This window comes from Dama dama, chromosome 21 (genome assembly GCF_033118175.1).
Source record: "Dama dama isolate Ldn47 chromosome 21, ASM3311817v1, whole genome shotgun sequence".
Classification (NCBI taxonomy): Eukaryota; Metazoa; Chordata; class Mammalia; order Artiodactyla; family Cervidae; genus Dama; species Dama dama.
In genome coordinates, this window is record NC_083701.1 from 1842017 (window position 1) to 1861888 (window position 19872).

The following is a 19872-nucleotide window of genomic DNA, read 5'->3' on the forward strand; positions in this document are numbered from 1 at the left end:
GTCCATGGCTGTCATCCTCTGTTTGGCTCAGTGCCTTCACCTCGGCTCTTCAGCTGGACTGAGCAGGTTACCGGTGGAGTCACACAGGTCTTATTCTCAGCACTGTGGACACTTCCTGTTTCTATTTTTACTAGGGTAGGTCAAGATTGCTGTAGTCCATTGACGCAAGTGGAAACCCCTGGGTGCCCCGCCTGTTGCATGGTTGGCCCTAGCAGCTCAGGATAATCAGAGTAATGTTGGTTCTGGGCCTAAGGAGCCCAAAGTGACTGGGGGTGGCTGTTCTTTTCACATCAGTGCACACCTTACTGTGCCCCTCGTGGAAGTGTCCTCCCCTGCCCCGAGTAGCACCTCTGATTTAAGGTACGGGCAACTCAGGAATGAGAACTCCTTGGTTCTCTGGCCTTTGTGTTCTAGTCACAGCGTACACACCTGGGTGGATTCAGGTTTGAGGGGGTATAAAGCTTATACAGATTTGCGAGCCATGTTGAGGATCCCCAAGAGCAGCCCTGGCCCTGGATTCAGTTATTTACTAGAACTCACAGAATTCAGCACACAGAATTGTACTCATGACCAGGATTCAAGGGAAAGGATGTTAATGAAAATCAAAGGGAAAAGCCTGTTGGGGCAAAGTCAGAGGAAACCAGGTGCCTCCTTCCAGAGTCCTCTCCCCGAGAAATCTCAGGGGACGCTCTCCATTCCCCCAGCAACAAATTGCCGCATGGTGCGTGACATGCTGGCCACCAGAGAAGCTCACGGGAGACCAGGGCTCAGGGCGTTCATAGGGGCTGGTCACAGCCATAGGCACCCTCTGCCTGGTATGTACCTGGACTCCTAGGAGAAAAGCAGGGGTTCAGTATAAAGCACATTTGTTTGTACAAAGAGTTAAGGTTTGAGCCCCTCTCACTGGGGAATGGCAGGAGCCCTCCTGAAACCTAGGTTCTCAGACACAGCAACTTTGCAACTGTCTTCTGAAGGAGAGCCATCTCAGGGCCCTTTTTAAGGAGGAGGACAAGATCATATAGCCAAAATTAAGGGAATAGAGTGAGAAAAGAAGTACCAACACAAAACACTATTTTTTTGGCTGCACTGGGTCTTTGCAGCATGAGGGCTTAGTTGCCCTGCAGCACGTGGCACCTTAGTTCCCCAACCAGGAATTCAACCTGCCTCCCTCGCATTGGAAGGTGGATTTTTTTTTTTTTTTTTTTCAGAAGGCGGATTCTTAACCACTGACTGAACCACCAAGGAGGTCTCAACACAAATTTTTAAAGTTGACCGATATCACAAACATCACAAAACACAAAAAACAAACATACTGTCCTGAATTAACTTCCTGATATATTTCTCTAACGTTTCCCCTGTACTTTTCGGATGCAAAATCTGATGACCTCTTTAAGATGGTGACACTTTCATGATGTCCCCTTCTATATATAGAGAGAGGATAGTTTAGTCTCCCCTCTAACATGTTTAATCAAAGATTATTTTTATAACTAGCTTAGGAGTAAAGTTGTTTTCAGGTAACAGCCCCTTTAGCTTGTTCAGTCACTAAGTCATGTCCAACTCTTTGCAACCTCATGGACTGCAGCAGGCCAGGCTTCCCTGTCCTTCACCATCTCCTGGAATTTGCTCAGACGCATGTCCATTGAGTCGATGATGCCATCCAATCATCTCCCTTTAGCTGTGTTTGTTAGTTGCTTAGTCGCGTCCAATTCTGCAACCCCATGGGCTGTAGCCTGCAAGGCTCCTCTGCCCATGAAATTCTCCAGGCAAGAATACAAGAAAGTGAAAGTTGTTCAGTTGTGTTAGACTCTTTGTGACCCCATGGAATTCTCCAGGCTAGAATACTGGAGTGAGTAGCCTTTCCCTTCTCCAAGGGATCTTCCCGACCCAAGGATCGAATCCTGGTCTCCTGCGTTGCAGGCAGATTCTTTACCATCTGAGCTATCAGATGGTAGCTTTATCTAATATTATCTAATATTACCTTTGTCAACATTGTGTACATTGTCAGAATTGTTAAATTTGAGAAAACCTCTATCAGATTTCTTTTACATATGAGCCCTAAGATTTCAGGGCCTTATGGCCTGTTTACCACATTTTAGATGTTTTTTGAATTGAAGATATTAGCCAACTCCATTAGCCCGATGTTGGTGATGCACAGCTCAGAGGGGCGGCTGTGTTCCTGGGAGCCACTTCTGTACCAGAACAACAGCGATCCCTAACGACACAAGGGAGCGGCTGCTCCTGCCTTAGCCTGCCTGAGCAGAGCCCACCATGCCCCCACCTGTCCCCAACAGCAGGGGAAGAAATGACACAATGCCGGGTGCAGTGGAAAAAGACAGAATTAACCTCACTGTGATGACATGCTTTTGGAAATTTTACAGTGTGCAATCCTGTGAACACTCTGCTGAGGCCCTGACCTGGAGGGATCCTGAGCCTCGTGACTTCACAGTGAATCTGGCCCTTGCCCCAGACCCCCTGGACAGCACGGATGCATCTCAGTGGTGGCCCATCCTAAGAGGGGTCAGCGGCCAGTTGGCAGAGTTATTGATCTGTTTCAGAAACTCTGGGCTGTGACCAGCGGGCTCCTACTTGCCCTTGTTGCTGTTGCTATTATTTCATTAGTTCTGGGGCTCGTTGGGAGCGGTTCTGTGGAGTCTGTTCCTCCATGGTGCGCAACTTCTGACGTCACTACTCAGCCCCCCACCTCCCCCTTCTTACAGTCAAGCCCGGCTGCTGAGAAGTCAAATCTGAGTCAGCGGAGCGTTCAGCCACCAACTGGGCAAAGGTTGTGCTTCAGCTGCTGAGCCAGTGGTGAGCTGTCCTTTGCTGATGAATCAGGGTGCACCTGGGGAACACTTTCAAGTCTGCCCCACGTTCAGCCGGCATAATAGGCTGAAAAATACCCCCAGAGATAGCTGGGTCCTGATTCCCAGAGAGCATGAATGTCACCTTCTGTGGCAGAAGGAACTCTGCAGATATGATTAAGCTAAGGGTCTTGAGAAGGAGCGCATGTGCTGGAGTATCCAGGGGGCCCCTATGGAAACATGAGGGTCCTTTCAAGGTAGCAGCAAAGGGGTTATTTGGGTGCAGAAGAGCAGGAGAGGTGACCTTGGCGGCAGAGTTGTGGAGTGAGGCGGCCTCAAGCCAGGGAGTGCTGGCCACTGGCCACAGCAAGGAACAAACTCCCCAGGACCCTCCGGAAGGAACTGTTCTTTTAGCCCATAGGACTCAGTTTGTACTTCTGGCCTTTAGGGATGGAAGAGCTGCTGTTTTAAGCCTTCACGTTTCTGGTAATGTGTCTGAACTCTTAGATAACTTCTCCTCACTGAGACCTCCACTGTCCTCCTCGACTCCACGCTCGGTGTCCAGGAGAGTCTGCCTGCTCCGCCGTGCTGTGGAGCTGCTAGTCCTTCTGGCTGGCATCTCACCCTAGGCCAGTGGGAGCCTGCCCCTCCCAGAGTGACCCCTGGACCCATGGCTGGGTGTTGAGGGGAAGGCCTTGTCTTCTCATCTCATCTTTCCCAGGTTCCTCTGCCCTACTAGCTAACAAGTGGAAACTGCAGTGAGCAGGCCTGCAAAAAGGAAAAAATGACATGAAATAAATCATGATCATAATGGAAGAAATGACTCAAAATAATGGCAACTACACAGAACCATCCTGTTAGAAAACACATGGGGAGAAGGAAGGCAGGCCTTCATATGTTCTCAAGTACAAACCCAGTCGTTGCCTTTGTGGGGGCTCACCTGCCCTCAGGACCTGCCGTCCTTGTCTGCTGGGGCCTCCCTGCTGCCTGCCCCACCCTGTTCCCTGAGGTTGTGGCCCTGAACATGGTGCCTCATCTGGGGTGCCTGTCCTTCACAGGACAATGACTCTCCCTGCCACCCGCACGGGAGGACCTCCTGTGCTTACCCTAAGGTGCTCGTGGGCTTATCACGCACCCCCAAACTCTGACCCGCCAGAGTGTCTGACGTCGGTCCAGCTCCTGCTGCCGCTGGGCCAGACACACCCCCTCCCTCAGGGCAGCTTAAATGTCCACCTTCCTGCCCCCTTCAGATGATGTGCTGGCCACCACCGCCTCTGGGACTGTGCCCAGAGACCCAGCCCCACAGCCTGGCATGAGCAGCTGGTGGCCAGTGGGGAGGAGGGACGCCTGAATCCTTCAGCTCCTGTCCTGCAACACCACCATGCTAGGCTGGGACCCAGAACCTTCTATCCACCAGGAGGGGCTTCCGGGAGGGACTCCTAAGTCTGGGGCAGATCTGGGCTCCTCTACTCAGCCAGAGGCCAGAGGTTGGGGGGTGCCCTGTTCAGGGTGCTGGGAACTGCTGGGTGCTGGCTCTGAAGCCCTGGAATGTGGCTGCGGTGGGGGCTGGGGAGCCGCTGACCTCACAATGGCGGGGTCTGCTGCCCCCTGGCCAGCCTGCCGGCCACCGGCAGCTGCTGCCCACCGCTGCCGGGCATGTCCCTCCTCAGCAGCTACGAGGGCCTGCGGCAGGAGATCCAACGGCTGGCACAGGAGAACGAGGAGTTGCGGCGGCTGGTGCAGCTCATCCAGGAGAACCAGGAGCTGAAGTTGGTGCTCAGGAACCGGGGCAGCAGCCTGAACTTCTGTGGCCCCGCGCTTCTGGCTGAGGTGGCCACCGGCCCCCGGCTGCCCCGGCGCAGAACCATCAAGTTCAAGGATGTGGAGAGAGGTGCGTGCTGGGCCGGGGACTCTGCGGGGGCGCAGGCTCCACCAGTTCAGCTGTGTAGCAAAGTGGGGGCCCCTTGCGCCCCTGGGCCGTGTCCTGCCAGATGCTGACAGGGGCTGCGGAGGAAGGGGGGGCTGGAGTGGGGGCTCTTTCAGGGGTGCAGCAGAGGCGGACCAAAGGGAGGGAGCCATGTGGCTGTCCTTCAACCCCACAACATACAGGGGACACTGAGGAGGCCAGAGGCCACAGGTCAGTGGGGAGCCCCGCCGCAGCCAGGGTGCAGCCCGGAGCCTGCGCCCTTAAAGCAATCCACTTCCCTCTCTCCTCCTGGGACCAGCTTCAAGGGCCAGCAAGGGTCAAGAGAGAGCAAAGCCGGGGGTGGGACGGGGACCAGGGCGTGCGCTATGTTGCTACCTGTCTGGCCCCCTGTCTGCCTGGTCCCTGAGGTAAGGGGGCCCCCTTCACCTGCTGCTGCTCTTGGGAAGCCCCCTATCCCCCACCGTTCTCTTTCTAGAGTCCTTCACAGCTTGAGCCCACCTCAGACCTGGGCAGGCACCCACGCAGCTTTCAGTCCACAGGGGAACACGCCGGGGAGGGGCAGCCATCCCCCCGTGGTCACGGGACTGACCTGCTGTTTGGTGACATCAGCAGGAGTGCCGCAGGGTCGGCCAGGGAGGGTGGTGTGGAGGGCCCCCTGCCCACAGCGCCTGTGGGGAGTGAAGGCCTTCTCCAGGGCTCGAGCCCCTGGCTGCCGGGGCCCTCAATTCCAGCCTCCCGCGTCGCTCCCCGGCTCCCCTGCCCCCGCAACCGCGGCGCGGTGGGGCGCAGTCCGAGCTCGTCTGGGCAGCCTGCTACCCTCTCCCGGGGCGCCTGAAAGAGGCTTCCTGGGGCGTCCACGCCCAGTGAGCTCCGGGCCGGGGTGGGGGGGAGGGGGCGCCGAGCCCAGGTGCCCGCGGGCCGGGACGCGGGGTGAGGCCGCGCCGGCACAGCGCCGCCTCCGCGGGGATCGGCATGGAGACGCCCGCCGCCCTCCCGCCCAGCTCGGCCCCGCCCCGCCGTACTCGGGATGGCTTGCGGCCGAGGGAGGGGACGGCTCCCGGCCGCCCGATCCTGACGCAACCGGAGAGCCCCGAGCGCTGGGACCGGTCATGCGGGGGGCGGGTCCCACTTCCGGGCAGGGGGCGGGCGCGGGCAGGCTGCCGAACAGACGGCGAGCGACCCGGAGCCGACAGGCCAGGTGGGGACCCTCCCCGCTCCTCTCCGCACCCCTTGCCCCCGATCGTCCCCGCCGCGCGCTCCTCCTTGCCTCCCGGCCTCCGCTCCGACCGGCCGTCTGCGCAGGCTCCGCCCGGTTCCCGTCCCCTCTTGCTCCAAGGTCGAGCCTTCGGGCAGTGGGCCTTCTCTCACCTGCCCCCAACGCACGTGCCTCTTCCTGCTTAAAGGGTCCAGAAACCCCAGCCCAAGGGCTCCCGCTGCACCTCCTCCTCGGAAAGTCCTGCCCCAGGAGGCCCTGGGCACTGGAACTGGGGAGTGGGCACAGGGGGCATTAGGCCCAGCCGGACTTGCCCAGCTCTGGCTCCACCCAGGGCCCCTTCTGGGCCCGGAATCCCGTCCTCTCCCTATCCCAGCTCTGTTCAGGGCTCCCCGCCTGTGGATGACCCCCAGCCCCGCTCTGCTGACCCACTGCCTCTGGCCAGTTCTCCCAGGACTGCCGGCTGAGGAGTTGGTGCTGGACTCCAGCCCCATCACCATGGGTGGCCCGGAGGGGCGCTTCCATTTTGCCATCGACCGAGGAGGCACCTTCACAGATGTCTTTGCCCAGTGCCCAGGGGGGCATGTGAGGGTCCTAAAGCTGCTTTCGGAAGACCCTGCCAACTATGCGGACGCCCCCACTGAGGGCATCCGCCGCATCCTGGAGCAGGTGGGCAGGGCAGGGTGGCGGGTGGAGGGGTGTCGCGGCCAGAGGCCTGAAGGCTGACCACGTGGTTCCAGGAGGGGGGCGTGCTGCTGCCGCGGGACCGGCCGCTGGACACCAGTCGCATCGCCAGCATCCGCATGGGCACCACGGTGGCGACAAATGCGCTGCTGGAACGGCGGGGAGAGCGGGTAGCACTGCTGGTGACGCGCGGCTTCCGAGACCTGCTGCACGTGGGCACCCAGGCCCGCTCGGACCTCTTTGACCTGGTGAGCTCATCCACGCCAGCGGTGGCTGACTCTGCAGAGCACTTTTTCCCTGGGGCGCTCGGGCCCCTCAAGGAGGGCAGTCCTTGGAAGGGTCAATACAGCCCAAGACCACAGCTGATAGCAGTTTTCTGGGCACTCGTGGTGGGATGCTGCGCCCCCCCGGCCCTGAGTGGCCACGTGTTGTCCTGGGCCTGTCCTCCGCCCTGCACCGTCCTCACTGACCCTCACTCCTCTGTGGGGATCTGGGATGGAGCAGCTCCGTGAGGGCGGACAGCTGGCAGCACTCAGATGCCTGGGGGCATAGAGCCACCCCGGGTGGGCCTTCCTGGGGCCAACCAGTCTGACTGTCTCCTGGGACCATCCCGCCTGAACTGTTTCCTGGGGCTGTGGACTGGCCCGCTGGGACACATCCCCTCGCCTGCATCGCCCCATCCACGCAGGACCCCAGCAAGGACCCTCAGGCCTGGGCCGCCTCTGAGCCTCTGTCCGCCCTCAGGCCGTGCCCATGCCCGAGACGCTGTACGAGGAGGTGCTGGAAGTGGACGAGCGGGTGGTGCTCTATCGAGGGGAGCCGGGTTCTGGGACACCCGTGAAAGGTACGGCGCCGAGTGCTGGGGGCGGGGCAGCAGGCCCCAACAGCCTCTGACCTCGGCCCCGTGGCTTTCCCGCAGGCTGCACAGGGGACCTGCTGGAAGTGCAGCAGCCTGTGGACCTGGGGGGCCTGCGAGAGAAGCTGGAAGGGCTCCTGTCCCGGGGCATCCGCAGCCTGGCCGTGGTGCTCATGCACTCGTACACGTGAGTGGGCTGTGGGGGACGGGGACGCGGGGCGGGGCGGGGGGCGGGATGGCGTGCGGGCGCCGGCGGAGCGGGGGGCGGGGACGCGGGCGCGGACCGGCGGACGGGGACGCGGGGCGCGGGGCGCGGGCTGGCGGGCAGGGACACGGGGCGCAGGGCGCGGGCGCAGGCCGGCGGGCGGAGCGGCGGACGGGGATGCGGGGCGCGGGCCCGGCGGGCGGGGACGCGGCGCCCGGGGCGCGGGTCTCAGTGGCGCTCGGCCCTCCTAGGTGGGCCCAGCACGAGCAGCAGGTGGGCGCGCTGGCGCGGGAGCTGGGCTTCGCGCACGTGTCGCTGTCCTCGGAGGCCATGCCCATGGTGCGCATAGTGCCTCGGGGGCACACGGCCTGCGCCGACGCCTACCTCACGCCCACCATCCAGCGCTACGTGCAGGGCTTCCGCCGTGGCTTCCAGGGTCAGCTCAAGGTGGGACCCCCGCCCCGGCCCGCCCGCCACGCCCCGCCACGCCACGCCCCTCCCCGCCCCTCCCCGCCCCTCCCCGTTCCTCCCCGCCCCCGCCCCTCACCGCCCGCCCCGCCCCTCACCGCCCCGCCCGCCCACAGGAAGTGCAGGTGCTGTTCATGCGCTCGGACGGTGGGCTGGCGCCCATGGACTCCTTCAGCGGCTCCCGCGCAGTGCTCTCTGGCCCTGCTGGGGGCGTGGTTGGTTACTCAGCCACCACCTTCCGGGTGGAGGGCGGCCAGCCTGTCATCGGCTTTGACATGGGAGGTATGAGGGCCCGAGGGCGGGGTCCGGGGCCTCAGTCGCCGGGCTGGGCAGCATCTGGGTCTCCGTGTCCCCACCCCCCAGGCACGTCTACCGACGTGAGCCGCTACGCTGGCGAGTTTGAGCACGTTTTCGAGGCCAGCACAGCTGGTGTCACCCTCCAGGCCCCCCAGCTGGATATCAACACGGTGGCAGCGGGTGGGGGCTCCCGCCTCTTCTTCAGGTCAGCATCATCCCGCACCTGTGCGGGGACCCCCAGCCCCACCTCCTAACCCGCCTCCCAACCCGCCTCCAACGCCAGTCCCCTCTCCAAAGGTCGGGCCTCTTCGTGGTGGGGCCAGAGTCTGCGGGAGCCCACCCCGGCCCCGCCTGCTACCGAAAAGGTAAGCGCCCGCATGCTCTCCGTGAGACCCTTCCCGCACAGCCCAGCCCCTCCCCCAACCCCACCCCCACTGGACACGCCTGGCGCCCACCTACAGCTCCCAGCCCCCACACTGTGCACACCTCCCAGGGGGCCCCGTGACAGTGACTGATGCTAATCTGGTCCTGGGTCGCCTGCTGCCTGCCTCCTTCCCCTGCATTTTTGGGCCGGGAGAGGACCAACCACTGTCCCCAGAGGCATCCCGAAAGGCCCTGGAGGCTGTGGCCACGGAGGTCAACAGCTTCCTGACCAACGGGCCTTGCCCGGCCTCCCCGCTGAGCCTGGAGGAGGTGGCCATGGGGTTTGTGCGTGTGGCCAACGAGGCCATGTGTCGGCCCATCCGTGCGCTCACGCAGGTATGCCCACCACTGCCCTTGCCTATGGGGGGCGTGGGGGGGCCAGGTGGGTAGGGGGGGCCACTGATCCCCTTCTGGTTCCCCAGGCACGAGGCCATGACCCCTCGGCCCATGTGCTGGCCTGCTTTGGGGGAGCTGGTGGGCAGCATGCTTGTGCCATCGCCCGGGCCCTGGGCATGGACACTGTGCATATTCACAGGTGTGTCTGGGTGTAGCTCGGGGGTCTGGGGCCCACTCTGGGAGACACTGTACCCACCGCTTTGCCGTCCTTGTCCCGCAGGCACAGTGGACTGCTGTCTGCGCTGGGCCTAGCCCTGGCCGACGTGGTACATGAGGCGCAGGAGCCCTGCTCCCTGCCCTACGCTCCCGAGACCTTTGCTCAGCTGGACCAGAGACTGGGCCGCCTGGAGGAGCAGTGTGTGGAGGCCCTTCGGGCCCAGGGCTTCCCCAGGTGGGGCTCTGGGGGCTGTTAGGCCACCTCACTTGGTGTCCTGTCAGTGGCAGTCGGGGAGGGCCAGGCTCTGAGAACTGCAGGAGGCGCCCCCGCCCGGCCCCTGGTCCGAGCACCCCGCCTGCCACCATCGCAGGTCCCAGATCAGCACCGAGAGCTTCCTGCACCTGCGCTACCAGGGCACAGACTGCGCCCTGATGGTGTCTGCCCACCAGCACCCAGCCACTGCCCGCTCGCCCCGAGCGGGTGACTTTGGGGCGGCCTTTGTGGAGAGGTATGTGACCTCTGCCTCCTAGGAGCCTGGGCGCGCAGGCTGGCATGGCTGCCGCTCCTGACAGCCCCCTCGGGATGCAGGTACATGAGGGAGTTTGGCTTCATTATTCCTGAGCGGCCAGTGGTGGTGGACGACGTGCGGGTCAGGGGCACCGGCAGCAGCGGCCTTCGCCTCGAGGATATCCCAAAAGCCCATAGTGGGCCTCCCCGGGTAGATAAGGTTGGTCAATCCCGCCTGTGCCCACCCACCCATCCGCCCATAGCTACGGGGACGCTAGGACAGGTGTGGAGGGGGAGATGCAGGGAGAGCTCTGGGCCTGGAACCCTACTCACTCCGCACCCTCCTCAGATGACCCAGTGCTACTTTGAGGGGGGCTACCAGGAGACCCCCGTGTACCTGTTGGGAGAGCTGGGCTGTGGGCACAAGCTTCAGGGGCCCTGCCTCATCATTGACAGCAACAGGTGGGCTGAGGCCTGGCCAGGGTGGGGGTGTGTGGGGTGAGGCCCATGGTGAACTGTGGGGCCCTGGCAGTGGTGGTGGGGGGCGGTTCTCTGGCCCCAGCTGCAGGAGTCTGGAGGACTCTGGGGTCCCTTCATGGTTGGAATGTTCCTTGGCCTGGGCATGTGGGGTCCCTGGTTGGGGGGGTCTGGCCTGGCTCCTCTAGCCCCTCTGCTCCCTTGCCCCCAGTACCATTCTGGTGGAGCCAGGCTGCCAGGCAGAGGTGACTGAGACTGGGGACATCCGCATCTCCGTGGGGGCCGAGACGGCCAGCATGGTGGGTGCGCAGCTTGACCCCATTCACCTGTCCATCTTCTCCCACCGCTTCATGAGCATCGCTGGTGAGTGGTTGCATAGTCCTGCTCCCCCGCCTGCTCCCTGCAGTGCAGGGTGGGGGTCTGCACGCCAGGCGGTGTGTGCTGGGGTCCCTGGCAGGGGTGTGCAGGGAGAAAGTGCAATTGGGGGAAGGGCAGAAGCGGAGCTTCTGAGCGGTGGGGCAGGCAGTGTGGCCCCGGCCCTGGGATGGACTTGCTGCACCAGCAGGTCTGGGGCAGGGGGGAGCTTTTCCCCTCTCAGCACAGTGTGAACTGGGCTCTGCACAGGGAACCCAGGCTTAGAGTCAGGCTAGGTGCCTGCTGGGGCCACCAACATTGGGTTCTTATTGCAGGAGGCAGGGCGTGGAGTTGATGGGGGCACTGGGCAGAGCTGAGGAGGGAAGGGCTGCCCTTGGCACATGCAAGATGTCTGGCCATGTCCTCACGTGTCTAGGTAGACCGTCACCCCCTTCGGGTCCTGGGTCTAGGACTCAGCGGCCTTGAAGGTAGTGGGCCCTGCCCCTCTGTACCCAGGCCAGGCTGTGGGTGGCATGGGGCCAGCGGGCATCTGGTCACTCTGTGCCCCCAGAGCAGATGGGCCGCATCCTGCAGCGCACGGCCATCTCTACCAACATCAAGGAGCGTCTGGACTTCTCCTGCGCCCTCTTTGGGCCTGACGGGGGGCTGGTCTCCAATGCCCCTCACATCCCCGTGCACCTGGGTGCCATGCAGGAGACGGTGCAGTTCCAGGTTCGGCGGGCCCCTTCCCCTGACCCCCCCTACCCCTCAACCCTGCCCCCTCCCCACTCTGCACCTGTCTCCTGGCTTCAGATCCAGCAGTTGGGGGCTGACCTCCACCCCGGTGATGTGCTGCTGAGCAACCACCCCAGTGCGGGAGGCAGCCACCTGCCAGACCTGACTGTCATCACACCGGTGAGGTGCGCTGCCCAGGGACCCGTGGAGGAGGGCCACCAGTGCCGCTGACCGTTGGTCTCACCCCTAGGTGTTTTGGCCGGGTCAGACGCGGCCTGTGTTCTATGTGGCCAGCCGCGGGCACCATGCGGACATTGGGGGCATCACACCAGGCTCCATGCCCCCTCACTCCACCAGCCTGCAGCAGGAGGGCGCGGTCTTCCTGTCCTTCAAACTTGTGCAGGGGGGAGTCTTCCAGGAAGAGGGTGAGTGGCACTGGGCTGGCACACCTGGCTGCTTCCTGTCCACCCTCCCCCCAGGCCGGCCTCCAGGCTGGGGGAGCCAGGCGGTGACCCCGAAGAGTGGTTGCACAGTATCTCTCACAGATAATCGGAGGCACTGGGCTAAGTTGTGCCTGGGCCCAAGAAGGCCTCAGTGGTTTGGGGGTGGGGAGTTGGCCAGGACACCCAAGGGTGCAGGAGAGGGAGAAGCCTGCTTCAAGGTGAGCAGCTGCTTCTGTTTATAATTCATGCATTGGTTTGCATTGGGTCTGGGGGGCAGGCTCCTGGAGAGCTTCCCTGGGCCTGGGTCAGGGCAGTGGGTGGCGGGGCAGCTGTAAAGGGCTTCAACCTGAGCTGGTCTGCTGGTGCACCGGGCAAGCCCCTACAGACATGCAGTACATGGAGGGTCCGAGGATGGCCTGCAGGCCAGGCGTGGGATGGGGTGGGCGGGGGCGTGGGCGGTGAGGGCTCTACTGGCCCTGGGGGATGCTGAGCCTCAAGCTGGGGACAAGAGTCAAGGTGGCTTGAAGGTCAGGGTTGGGGTCTGGTGGGATTTGGGCATGGGGGAGGGAATGAAGTTTGGACAGCTGTAGGATGGAGGTTATGGCTCTGTGGTTGCTGAGGAGGTGGGGCAGCAGCTTTGGTGGGACCTGGGGGCAGGACAGCCTGTGTGAGGCTGCCAGGGGCGAGAGCCCTGGGGGCATCTCAGAGTAAGAACAGGTGATGGGTGACCGGACCATGCGCTGCTGTGGGTGTGTGGACACAGATAAAGGGGCCAAGGCCTGGCTGCTGCCTTGCTCAGTGTGGGGTGGGGGAAGAAGGCAGGGACCCCTGAGGGACATGAGCAGGCAGAGGACCCGGTGGCCAGGGAACCTCAGAGAGGACCCTGACCCAGACTCAGGAGAGGCTCTTTCCTGAGGCATGGAGTAGTCCTTGGGGTTGAACCTGCACTGCTTGCCGTGGGTGGAGGCTTTGTCCAGGTCTGCTGGGGCCAGGGGTCGGGGGACAGCCAGCCATGCTGATGCTCTTTTGAAGTGATTGGCCGTGGCTGTGAGTGGTGGGCCCTGGGTGGGAGGGTTAAGTAAGGGAAGTGGATTTTCCTTTTTGCGGGAGGCCTAGAAAAGGCTGGAGAGTGGACCAGTGGGGAGGTAGGGCAGGAGGAATGGAGGTGGGGGGAGAGTTTGCTCGGGTAACCTGCCCCCTGCCCCCATCTCCAGTCCATGTGTGGTCACAGCAAAGCTACCTGTCCATCCTAGGGTGCCCTGGGGGACTGGGGTGTGAGGAGAAGGTTCAGTCGATGGGGGAAGAGTCAGCAGAGTAGTAGGGAGCCAGTGACGGGCCAACATGTGGAGCCTTCAGTGCCCCTGCAGAGGAGCAGAGCACCAGGCAGCTCTGCGACTCTCGGGTGGCTCAGTGGCGGTCCCATCCATTTAGCGGTGACTGAAGCCCTGCGGGCGCCAGGCAAGATTCCGGGCTGCAGCGGGACACGGAACCTGCACGACAACCTGTCGGATCTGCGCGCCCAGGTGGCGGCCAACCAGAAGGGCATCCAGCTGGTGGGCGAGCTCATCGGGCAGTACGGCCTGGATGTGGTGCAGGCCTACATGGGCCACATTCAGGTGTGCCGGGCAGCAGCGCGGGCAGCTCTGTGCTCGCCCCCAGGCAGGTGGGCAGAGGAGGAGGGGGCACCTGGCCCACCTGGAAGGGGCATGGCTGATGCTGAACTCCCCACCAGGCAAACGCGGAGCTCGCTGTGAGGGACATGCTTCGGGCCTTTGGAACTGCCCGGCAGGCCCGGGGCCTGCCCCTGGAGGTGTCTGCAGAGGACCACATGGACGACGGCTCCCCCATCCGACTCCGAGTGCAGATCAACCTGAGTCAGGTCAGTCTTGGGAGGGGGTGCCACCTGGGGCATCATGGGAATGCCCGCCGGGCTGGTGACCTCTCCCCCACACTCGTGTGCAGGGTAGCGCAGTGTTTGATTTCAGCGGCTCAGGGCCGGAGGTGTTCGGCAACCTCAACGCGCCGCGGGCCATCACGCTGTCTGCGCTCATCTATTGTCTTCGCTGTCTGGTCGGCCGCGACATTCCACTCAACCAGGTGCGCTGAGCTGTGCTGTGTGCAGGGACAGCGGCTCCACCCCAAGCCCGCGTCACCCTCAGTGAGCCCGGGCGAAGTCAGCCCAAGGTTGGCCTGATCCTAGGGAGCAGGTGGTGTACCTCCCTCCACCCCCTCGATTGTTGAGAGCCGCCCTCTGCCCCCAGGGCTGCCTGGCGCCTGTGCACGTGGTGATTCCTAAAGGCTCCATCCTAGACCCTTCCCCCGACGCGGCCGTGGTGGGCGGCAACGTGCTCACGTCGCAGCGCGTGGTGGACGTCATCCTGGGCGCCTTCGGGGCCTGTGCCGCCTCCCAGGTGCGGTGGGCCCAGGGTACGCTCAGCGGCCCGAGGCGGGGAAGGGTTGCCGGCGGCAGGGAGGGGCTGCACTCGCAGCCAGCACAGCGACCCCTTGCCCCTGCCAGGGCTGCATGAACAACGTGACCTTGGGCAACGCCCACATGGGCTACTACGAGACGGTGGCGGGCGGCGCGGGCGCGGGCCCGGGTTGGCACGGGCGCAGCGGCGTGCACAGCCACATGACCAACACGCGCATCACCGACCCCGAGATCCTGGAGAGCAGGTGACGGCGCGGGGGTGGGGGGTGGGGCGGGCGGGGCTGGGCAGCGGGGGCGGGGCCGGCTGGGCTGAGCTCGGACCGTGCAGGTACCCGGTTATCCTGCGCCGCTTCGAGCTAAGACGGGGGTCCGGGGGTCGCGGCCGCTTCCGGGGCGGCGATGGCATTATCCGTGAGCTGCTTTTCCGCGAGGAGGCGCTGCTGTCCGTGCTGACCGAGCGCCGCGCCTTCCAGCCATATGGCCTGATGGGTAAGTAGTTCCCTCTCCCTCCTCCCCACCAGCTCTCCGTCGCCCAGGGGGAGGGGGTCTGTTTCCCACCCACCTCCTGTCCTATCTATCCTATTTCCCCACTAACACTCCCTCTCCCCCCATGTCTCTCACTTCCTTGCCTCCTGGGCCACTCCCACCTTGCCTCTTCCTGCAGGGGGTGAGCCCGGTGCCCGGGGCCTAAACCTACTCATCCGGAAGGACGGCCGGACAGTGAACCTGGGTGGGAAGACCTCGGTGCCCGTGTACCCCGGGGTAAGGACTGCGGCCTGGCCTGTCCCATCCCCACCCCCCACCCCCAGTGGCCCTCATCCCACAGAGGATGAATGGAATTGCGGAGATAAGCGGAGACCCAGTTTAATTTGACTCCTGCAAGAATAGGGGGCTGAGGACCTGGGCTCCGTGGTCCAAGCTGACCGATATGGATGCGCTGCCCGGTGGGGATGGGCTGGCAGCGGGAGGCAGGGCAGTGCCAGGCCCAGGCTAATCCTGCCCCTCTGCTCCACAGGACGTGTTCTGTCTCCACACACCAGGCGGTGGGGGCTACGGGGACCCGGAGGACCCCACCCCACTGCCAGGTTCACCGTTGCAGCCCCTAGTCTTCCCCGAGCGGGGCAGCGTGTATGAGTACCGCAGGGCCCAGGAGGCTGTGTGAAGGAGGGCCCCCACAATAAAGATCCCTGAAGTCGCCTTTTCCGCTGGCGACTGGCCGGGCTCACGTTCTGTGTCATCGTCCGTCTTTCCACCCGTTCTGGCACCTGTCTCTTGCGAGCTGGCGTTAGGAGGACGTGGACACTCGGAGCCGAAGTCCCACGGCCAGATGGTCTGTGAGCCCGGCCAGGGCAGTGCTGAATGTCACCTGCTCCACCTCCTGGAGGGCGGGAGGCAGGTTGGAGAGTCGCCCCAGCGCGGCAGGCCTGCACCCTGAGCTCTGGCACCTACCGGGCTCAGGAGGCCTCCAGGCGTGCTGCGGTAGGTAATGTAGTCCAGGCGCCGGCCCCGCCAGGACTCAGCTGGGGGGCCTCCCCGGGGAGGGCCTGCCAGATAGCGGCGGCGCCCTTTCTTCTGCTCCAGGGCCCTGAGGAGGGGCCGTGTCACCAGGGTCAGGGCAGCCCTCCTTCCTGCCCTTGTCTGACCCCCAGGTAGCCACTCACCTACGCAGCATCTCAGGCGAGCAGGCCACGGAGCGGCGGAGCTCGGAGGGTCTCAGCAACGTCCCTGGGGTGGGCGGGGAAGGACGCTATCAGCGGGCGCCTCCGCAGAGCCCTCTTGAGGTCCACCTGCCCCCATCCGGGTGCCCCGACCCGGTGTACCCAGGGCCCAGGGCTGCTCCCGGCGCGTGCCCAGCCGGCAGGGGTCCCGGAAGCAGCTGAAAAACTGGTGTTCCTGCTCCTGCTGGTGGTCTGTGGAAAGGCAACACTCTGGGTGTGTGTGTATGCACGTGCGCGGGGTTGGGGGGGCGGGCCGGGCCGTTTTACCTAGCGAGCAGTTGTCGAAGTTGAGGTCACCCAGGAGCACGCTGAAGGCCACGGCCTCGTCACTCTGGCAGCTCTCCGCCTCGAACTGCTCGGCCCAGTCCAGGAGCACCGTCAGCTGTTTGCAGCGCAGGAGCCCGTCCTCTGCGCGGTGGGGCGGAGGAGCCGGTGTCCGCATCCTGGACACCCAGCTTCGCCCCCCGCCCCACCCTATTCCTGATCTGCTAGCCCACCTAGGGACTCGCAGCGGCTGGGGCAGTGAATAAACTTTGCCAGGAGGGGAGGTGCTGGCCAGGGTTGGGACTCGCTGCCACCGCCACGCAGAGGGGCCGCCTGCTTACGAACCCGGCAGGGCTCACCGCTGGGTGCGTGCAAGTGTGTACAGTGCAGGAAGCCCACGACGCGGCGCCCGTCCAGGATGCCCAGCTGCGCCTGCAACACCACGGACCTTGGCGCTCCTTCGCTCGGTCCACTCCATGCCCCGCCCCTCCCTGGGCTGGGAGCGCCATGGCCAGGGAACAGGTACCTGCGCGGAAAGTAGTCCCTTGGAGGCCAGAGCATCCTCGCCGCGTGCGTGGGGGAAGGACTGGAAGGCAGCGCGCAGCAGCGGATAGCGCGAGGCCAGCAGCAGCCCACTGCCCAGCAACTTGAGGTGTAGGCCGGGCTGCAGGCCAAATGTACCCACGTCGTACAACACCGGGCCCAGATTAGGTGCCAGGAGGCTCACCAGGCGTCGCTCTGCGCGAAGATCGAACGCCTCCTGCAGGCACACGAAGTCCAGACTCGCTGGCATGGCGCCTGTCAGCACCCCGTACGGCATCGCCTGTACTGGCGAACCGTAGCCAGTGGCCCCATAGGGCGAACGCCGCAGGCCGGCGAGCAGCACAGCGCCCACGGCCGCGGCCCGCCTCTGCGTGTGCGGCAAGTTGTTGAAGCGTGCCAGCCCATCGGGGAGCAGGCACAGGTTTGCGCTGAAGAAGCCGAAGCTGCGCGCGGGCTCAGTGCGGGGGCACCAGGGCGCAGGGGGCGCCCAGCACCGCGGAGGGGGCTGGTAGCAGAAGGGGCGGCGCCAGGCCTGCAGCAGCAGCCAGAGCAGCAGCGCCGGGAGAGTCAGGGGCAGGGCCACGAGCAGCAGCAGCAGCGCGCCCCCGGCGCCTGCGGCGGTTCTCAACCAGCTCTGCTCGCTCCGGCTCTCGGCCGGCGCCCAGCAGCCCAGCAGCTGGTCCAGGGCCCAGTAGGCCGGGAAAAGCAGCGCGCGGGTCAGGCGGTGGAGAGCGTGCAGCACAGGGTGCGGGAAGGGCGAGGGTCGTAGGGCGCAGGGCGTTGGGGGCCAGTCGGGCGGGGGTGGCATGGCGCACGAGGCTCCTCGGCAGCGTGAGTCTCCGACGACTCATTGGCTTCCAGCGTGAGAGTCGATCCGTGCGTTCGTCCGCGGGAGCTGCGGGGGAGTCGCAGGGGTCAAGGCCACGTGACACAGCTTGTGCGCGAGGCCGGGAAGGCGCTGTGCCCCGCGAGCTTGGGGGTGCGGACGCTGGCGGAGCCACCCGGGAAACCGCCCTCTGCTCACTCGCGCGGAGTCTCTGCGGCGGTTGGAGAGAACCAAAAGGAAAGCGGAAGGGACCCTGGTCCCGCCCTAGAAGCCCCTCTGCCCGCCCTCCCCTAAAAGCCTCAAGGAGAACCCGCAGACCCCGCGGACCAGCGCGGCTCCTGGGTGCAGCCCACACCCAACAGAGGTTGACAGATTTTAACGCGGGCCGGCGGCGGCCGGACGGGAGTGCGATGCGCGCTGCGTCCAGCTCTCTGCCTCCTCCCTCCAGTCAGCGTGAAGTGGCTCCTGTTGCCCAGACTGCGGCGGCGTATACCCCACCCCGACCTGTGCCCCGGTTCGTGACGTCTAGCACCTGAGTACGAAGACACGCCCGCAGATGAGGGCAGCCTAACCAGCCGCCAGCTCTGCGCCGGCTCTGTGGGCCTACCACGAGAAACTTCCAATCTGAGGGAAGGACCGTTGGTTCGGCTCTGCGCGGCCGACCTGGCCCTCTGGGCACGCGAGCCAGATGGGAGCCACTCTGTTGGGTCCCAGGACCGGGCTGCCTGGCGTTGCTCAGGTGCTGCCTTGCCCTGCCCTGCCTGGCCCCCATCTTTCTCATTCCAGCTGCGAAGTGGTTCCTAGAGCTCTTACGGTTGCCTCCTAAATTGCGCTGAAGCTTGGGCCAGGGTTGCCCTTCCTGCCTGCAGACACAGAGAAGGGGCTCTACTCCCTACACGCCCCGCCCCCTCCCCTCCCCGCAGTTTTCCAGAAATCCCGGATCCCCTGTAGAAATCAAGGTTTGGTGCTGGGTGTGCTCATTCCTACCGTCTGTCCTGTCCTTCAGCCTTCTTAGCAGACAGAGCTAGGAGCACCTACGGCTCTCTGCCTGTCTGTATGCAGGGGCCTGGGCCCTCCCTGCCTTTCCCAGGGGTCTGACTTCATCTGCTGAAGTAGGAGGCCTGGGGGGAGGGGAGGAAGGCTGCAGAGAAGCAGCAGATCTGGGGCCAGAGACCCCAGCTCGCCCTAACCCCCTCTCCTCTGTACCCCCTTGCTGGTAGCTGACATGAACCCATGCCCAGTGGCTCCTCTGTCCCCTAGTGATCCTCGGGCTGGTGGGCAGCGGTGCTCGGGGAGCCTCCTGGCTGGGGTCCGCATTCCCACCACCACCTCTGGCCTCCTCCCCTTCTGCAGGAAGGCCCTCTCCGCTCCTCATGCGGGTCCTGAAGGGACAAGCGCCCTGGCCTACACTCAGGGCATCCCGCACTCCCCACCAGCCCTCCTCCTCCGAGTCTGTAAGTTACCTCCCGCGTCCCCTCCTACCCCACCCCACTCCAGCTCTCCTCTTTTGCTCTCATGGTGGCCTGTGCTTCTCAGCTGCACCCCTTCAGTAGTGGGGAGCTGCCCTCCCAGCTCTGACTCTCCCAGCCTAGTCCCTTCCTGCAGGAGCCTTTGGCCTTGCAGAGCCCCCACCTCCCTGGTGGGTGGGCACACCCAGTGCCCAGGTGTGAGTGAGCCTCTTTCTCCTGGCTCCCGTCCCTTTAATGTCCCCTTGCCCTTGATGAGGGTCCAGAAAACATGTCCCCATCCTCCTTGTCCCTGCCTAGTGCAGAGGGAGGCGCTCCTATGCCCACAGCCTCCTCCGGAGCCCACTCTGCTTTCCGCCCCGAGCCCAGGCCTCGCCGGCCGCCAGCAGGTGGCCAGGGCCGAGGGCACACCCGCACATCCCCTGCCAGCTCGGCTCCTTCTCACTTCCTACTCTGGCCATTCTCGGCCACAGGCCAAGTGAGGGGAGATGTGAGGCCTCTGGAACACCCCCTCAGCAAGACAGCTGCCAAACTTTGGTCTTGGGGCTCTCTCTGGGGGCCCCAAGGGGCAGGAGCCCTCAGGGCAGACAGGACGGAAGGGCTCCCAGAGGAGGTAGTACCACCCAGGAGTATTGGCCCGGGCCCAGTGGCCAGCATCCGAGGGGAGCTTTAATGGTGGTG

General features: G+C 64.1%; 2 protein-coding genes and 1 long non-coding RNA gene across 5 annotated transcripts; 1 reads left to right on the top strand and 2 right to left on the bottom strand.

Moving 5' to 3' along the window:
• Positions 1-1315: 1315 nt before the first annotated feature.
• LOC133042440 (uncharacterized) lies at positions 1316-5598 on the bottom strand. The gene is made up of 3 exons (XR_009689497.1): positions 5318-5598; positions 4384-4805; positions 1316-3569 (listed from the first exon to the last, which is right to left on the bottom strand). It is a non-coding gene; the product is annotated as an uncharacterized LOC133042440 (long non-coding RNA).
• On the top strand, positions 4668-15599 carry OPLAH (5-oxoprolinase, ATP-hydrolysing). Of its 3 annotated transcripts, none has more exons than XM_061122992.1 (27): positions 4668-4692; positions 6387-6610; positions 6682-6873; positions 7370-7469; positions 7545-7668; positions 7938-8133; positions 8271-8436; positions 8518-8656; positions 8749-8816; positions 8945-9210; positions 9297-9409; positions 9491-9661; positions 9798-9935; positions 10016-10154; positions 10284-10396; positions 10623-10774; positions 11337-11497; positions 11579-11680; positions 11751-11925; positions 13375-13559; positions 13676-13822; positions 13906-14040; positions 14205-14354; positions 14462-14619; positions 14703-14863; positions 15039-15136; positions 15390-15599. In XM_061122992.1, the coding sequence occupies exons 2-27, from the start codon at positions 6440-6442 to the stop codon at positions 15534-15536; spliced, it is 3867 nt and encodes a 1288-aa protein (XP_060978975.1). In that variant the 5' UTR covers positions 4668-4692; positions 6387-6439; the 3' UTR covers positions 15537-15599. The 3 variants fall into 3 exon arrangements, 2 of the variants coding, with proteins under 2 accessions (XP_060978975.1, XP_060978974.1); XM_061122991.1 differs by lacking the exon at positions 4668-4692 and adding an exon at positions 5778-5926; XR_009689496.1 differs by lacking the exons at positions 4668-4692; positions 14462-14619; positions 14703-14863; positions 15039-15136; positions 15390-15599 and adding an exon at positions 5778-5926 and having other exon boundaries at positions 13906-14127; positions 14205-14337.
• Positions 15549-17707, bottom strand: LOC133042882 (sphingomyelin phosphodiesterase 5-like). Its single transcript, XM_061123898.1, has 7 exons — positions 16883-17707; positions 16716-16788; positions 16360-16500; positions 16195-16284; positions 16036-16099; positions 15824-15959; positions 15549-15752 (listed from the first exon to the last, which is right to left on the bottom strand). Exons 1-7 carry the CDS (start codon positions 17705-17707, stop codon positions 15660-15662), a joined length of 1422 nt encoding a protein of 473 aa, XP_060979881.1. The 3' UTR covers positions 15549-15659.
• Between the last annotated feature and the right edge of the window lie 2165 nt (positions 17708-19872).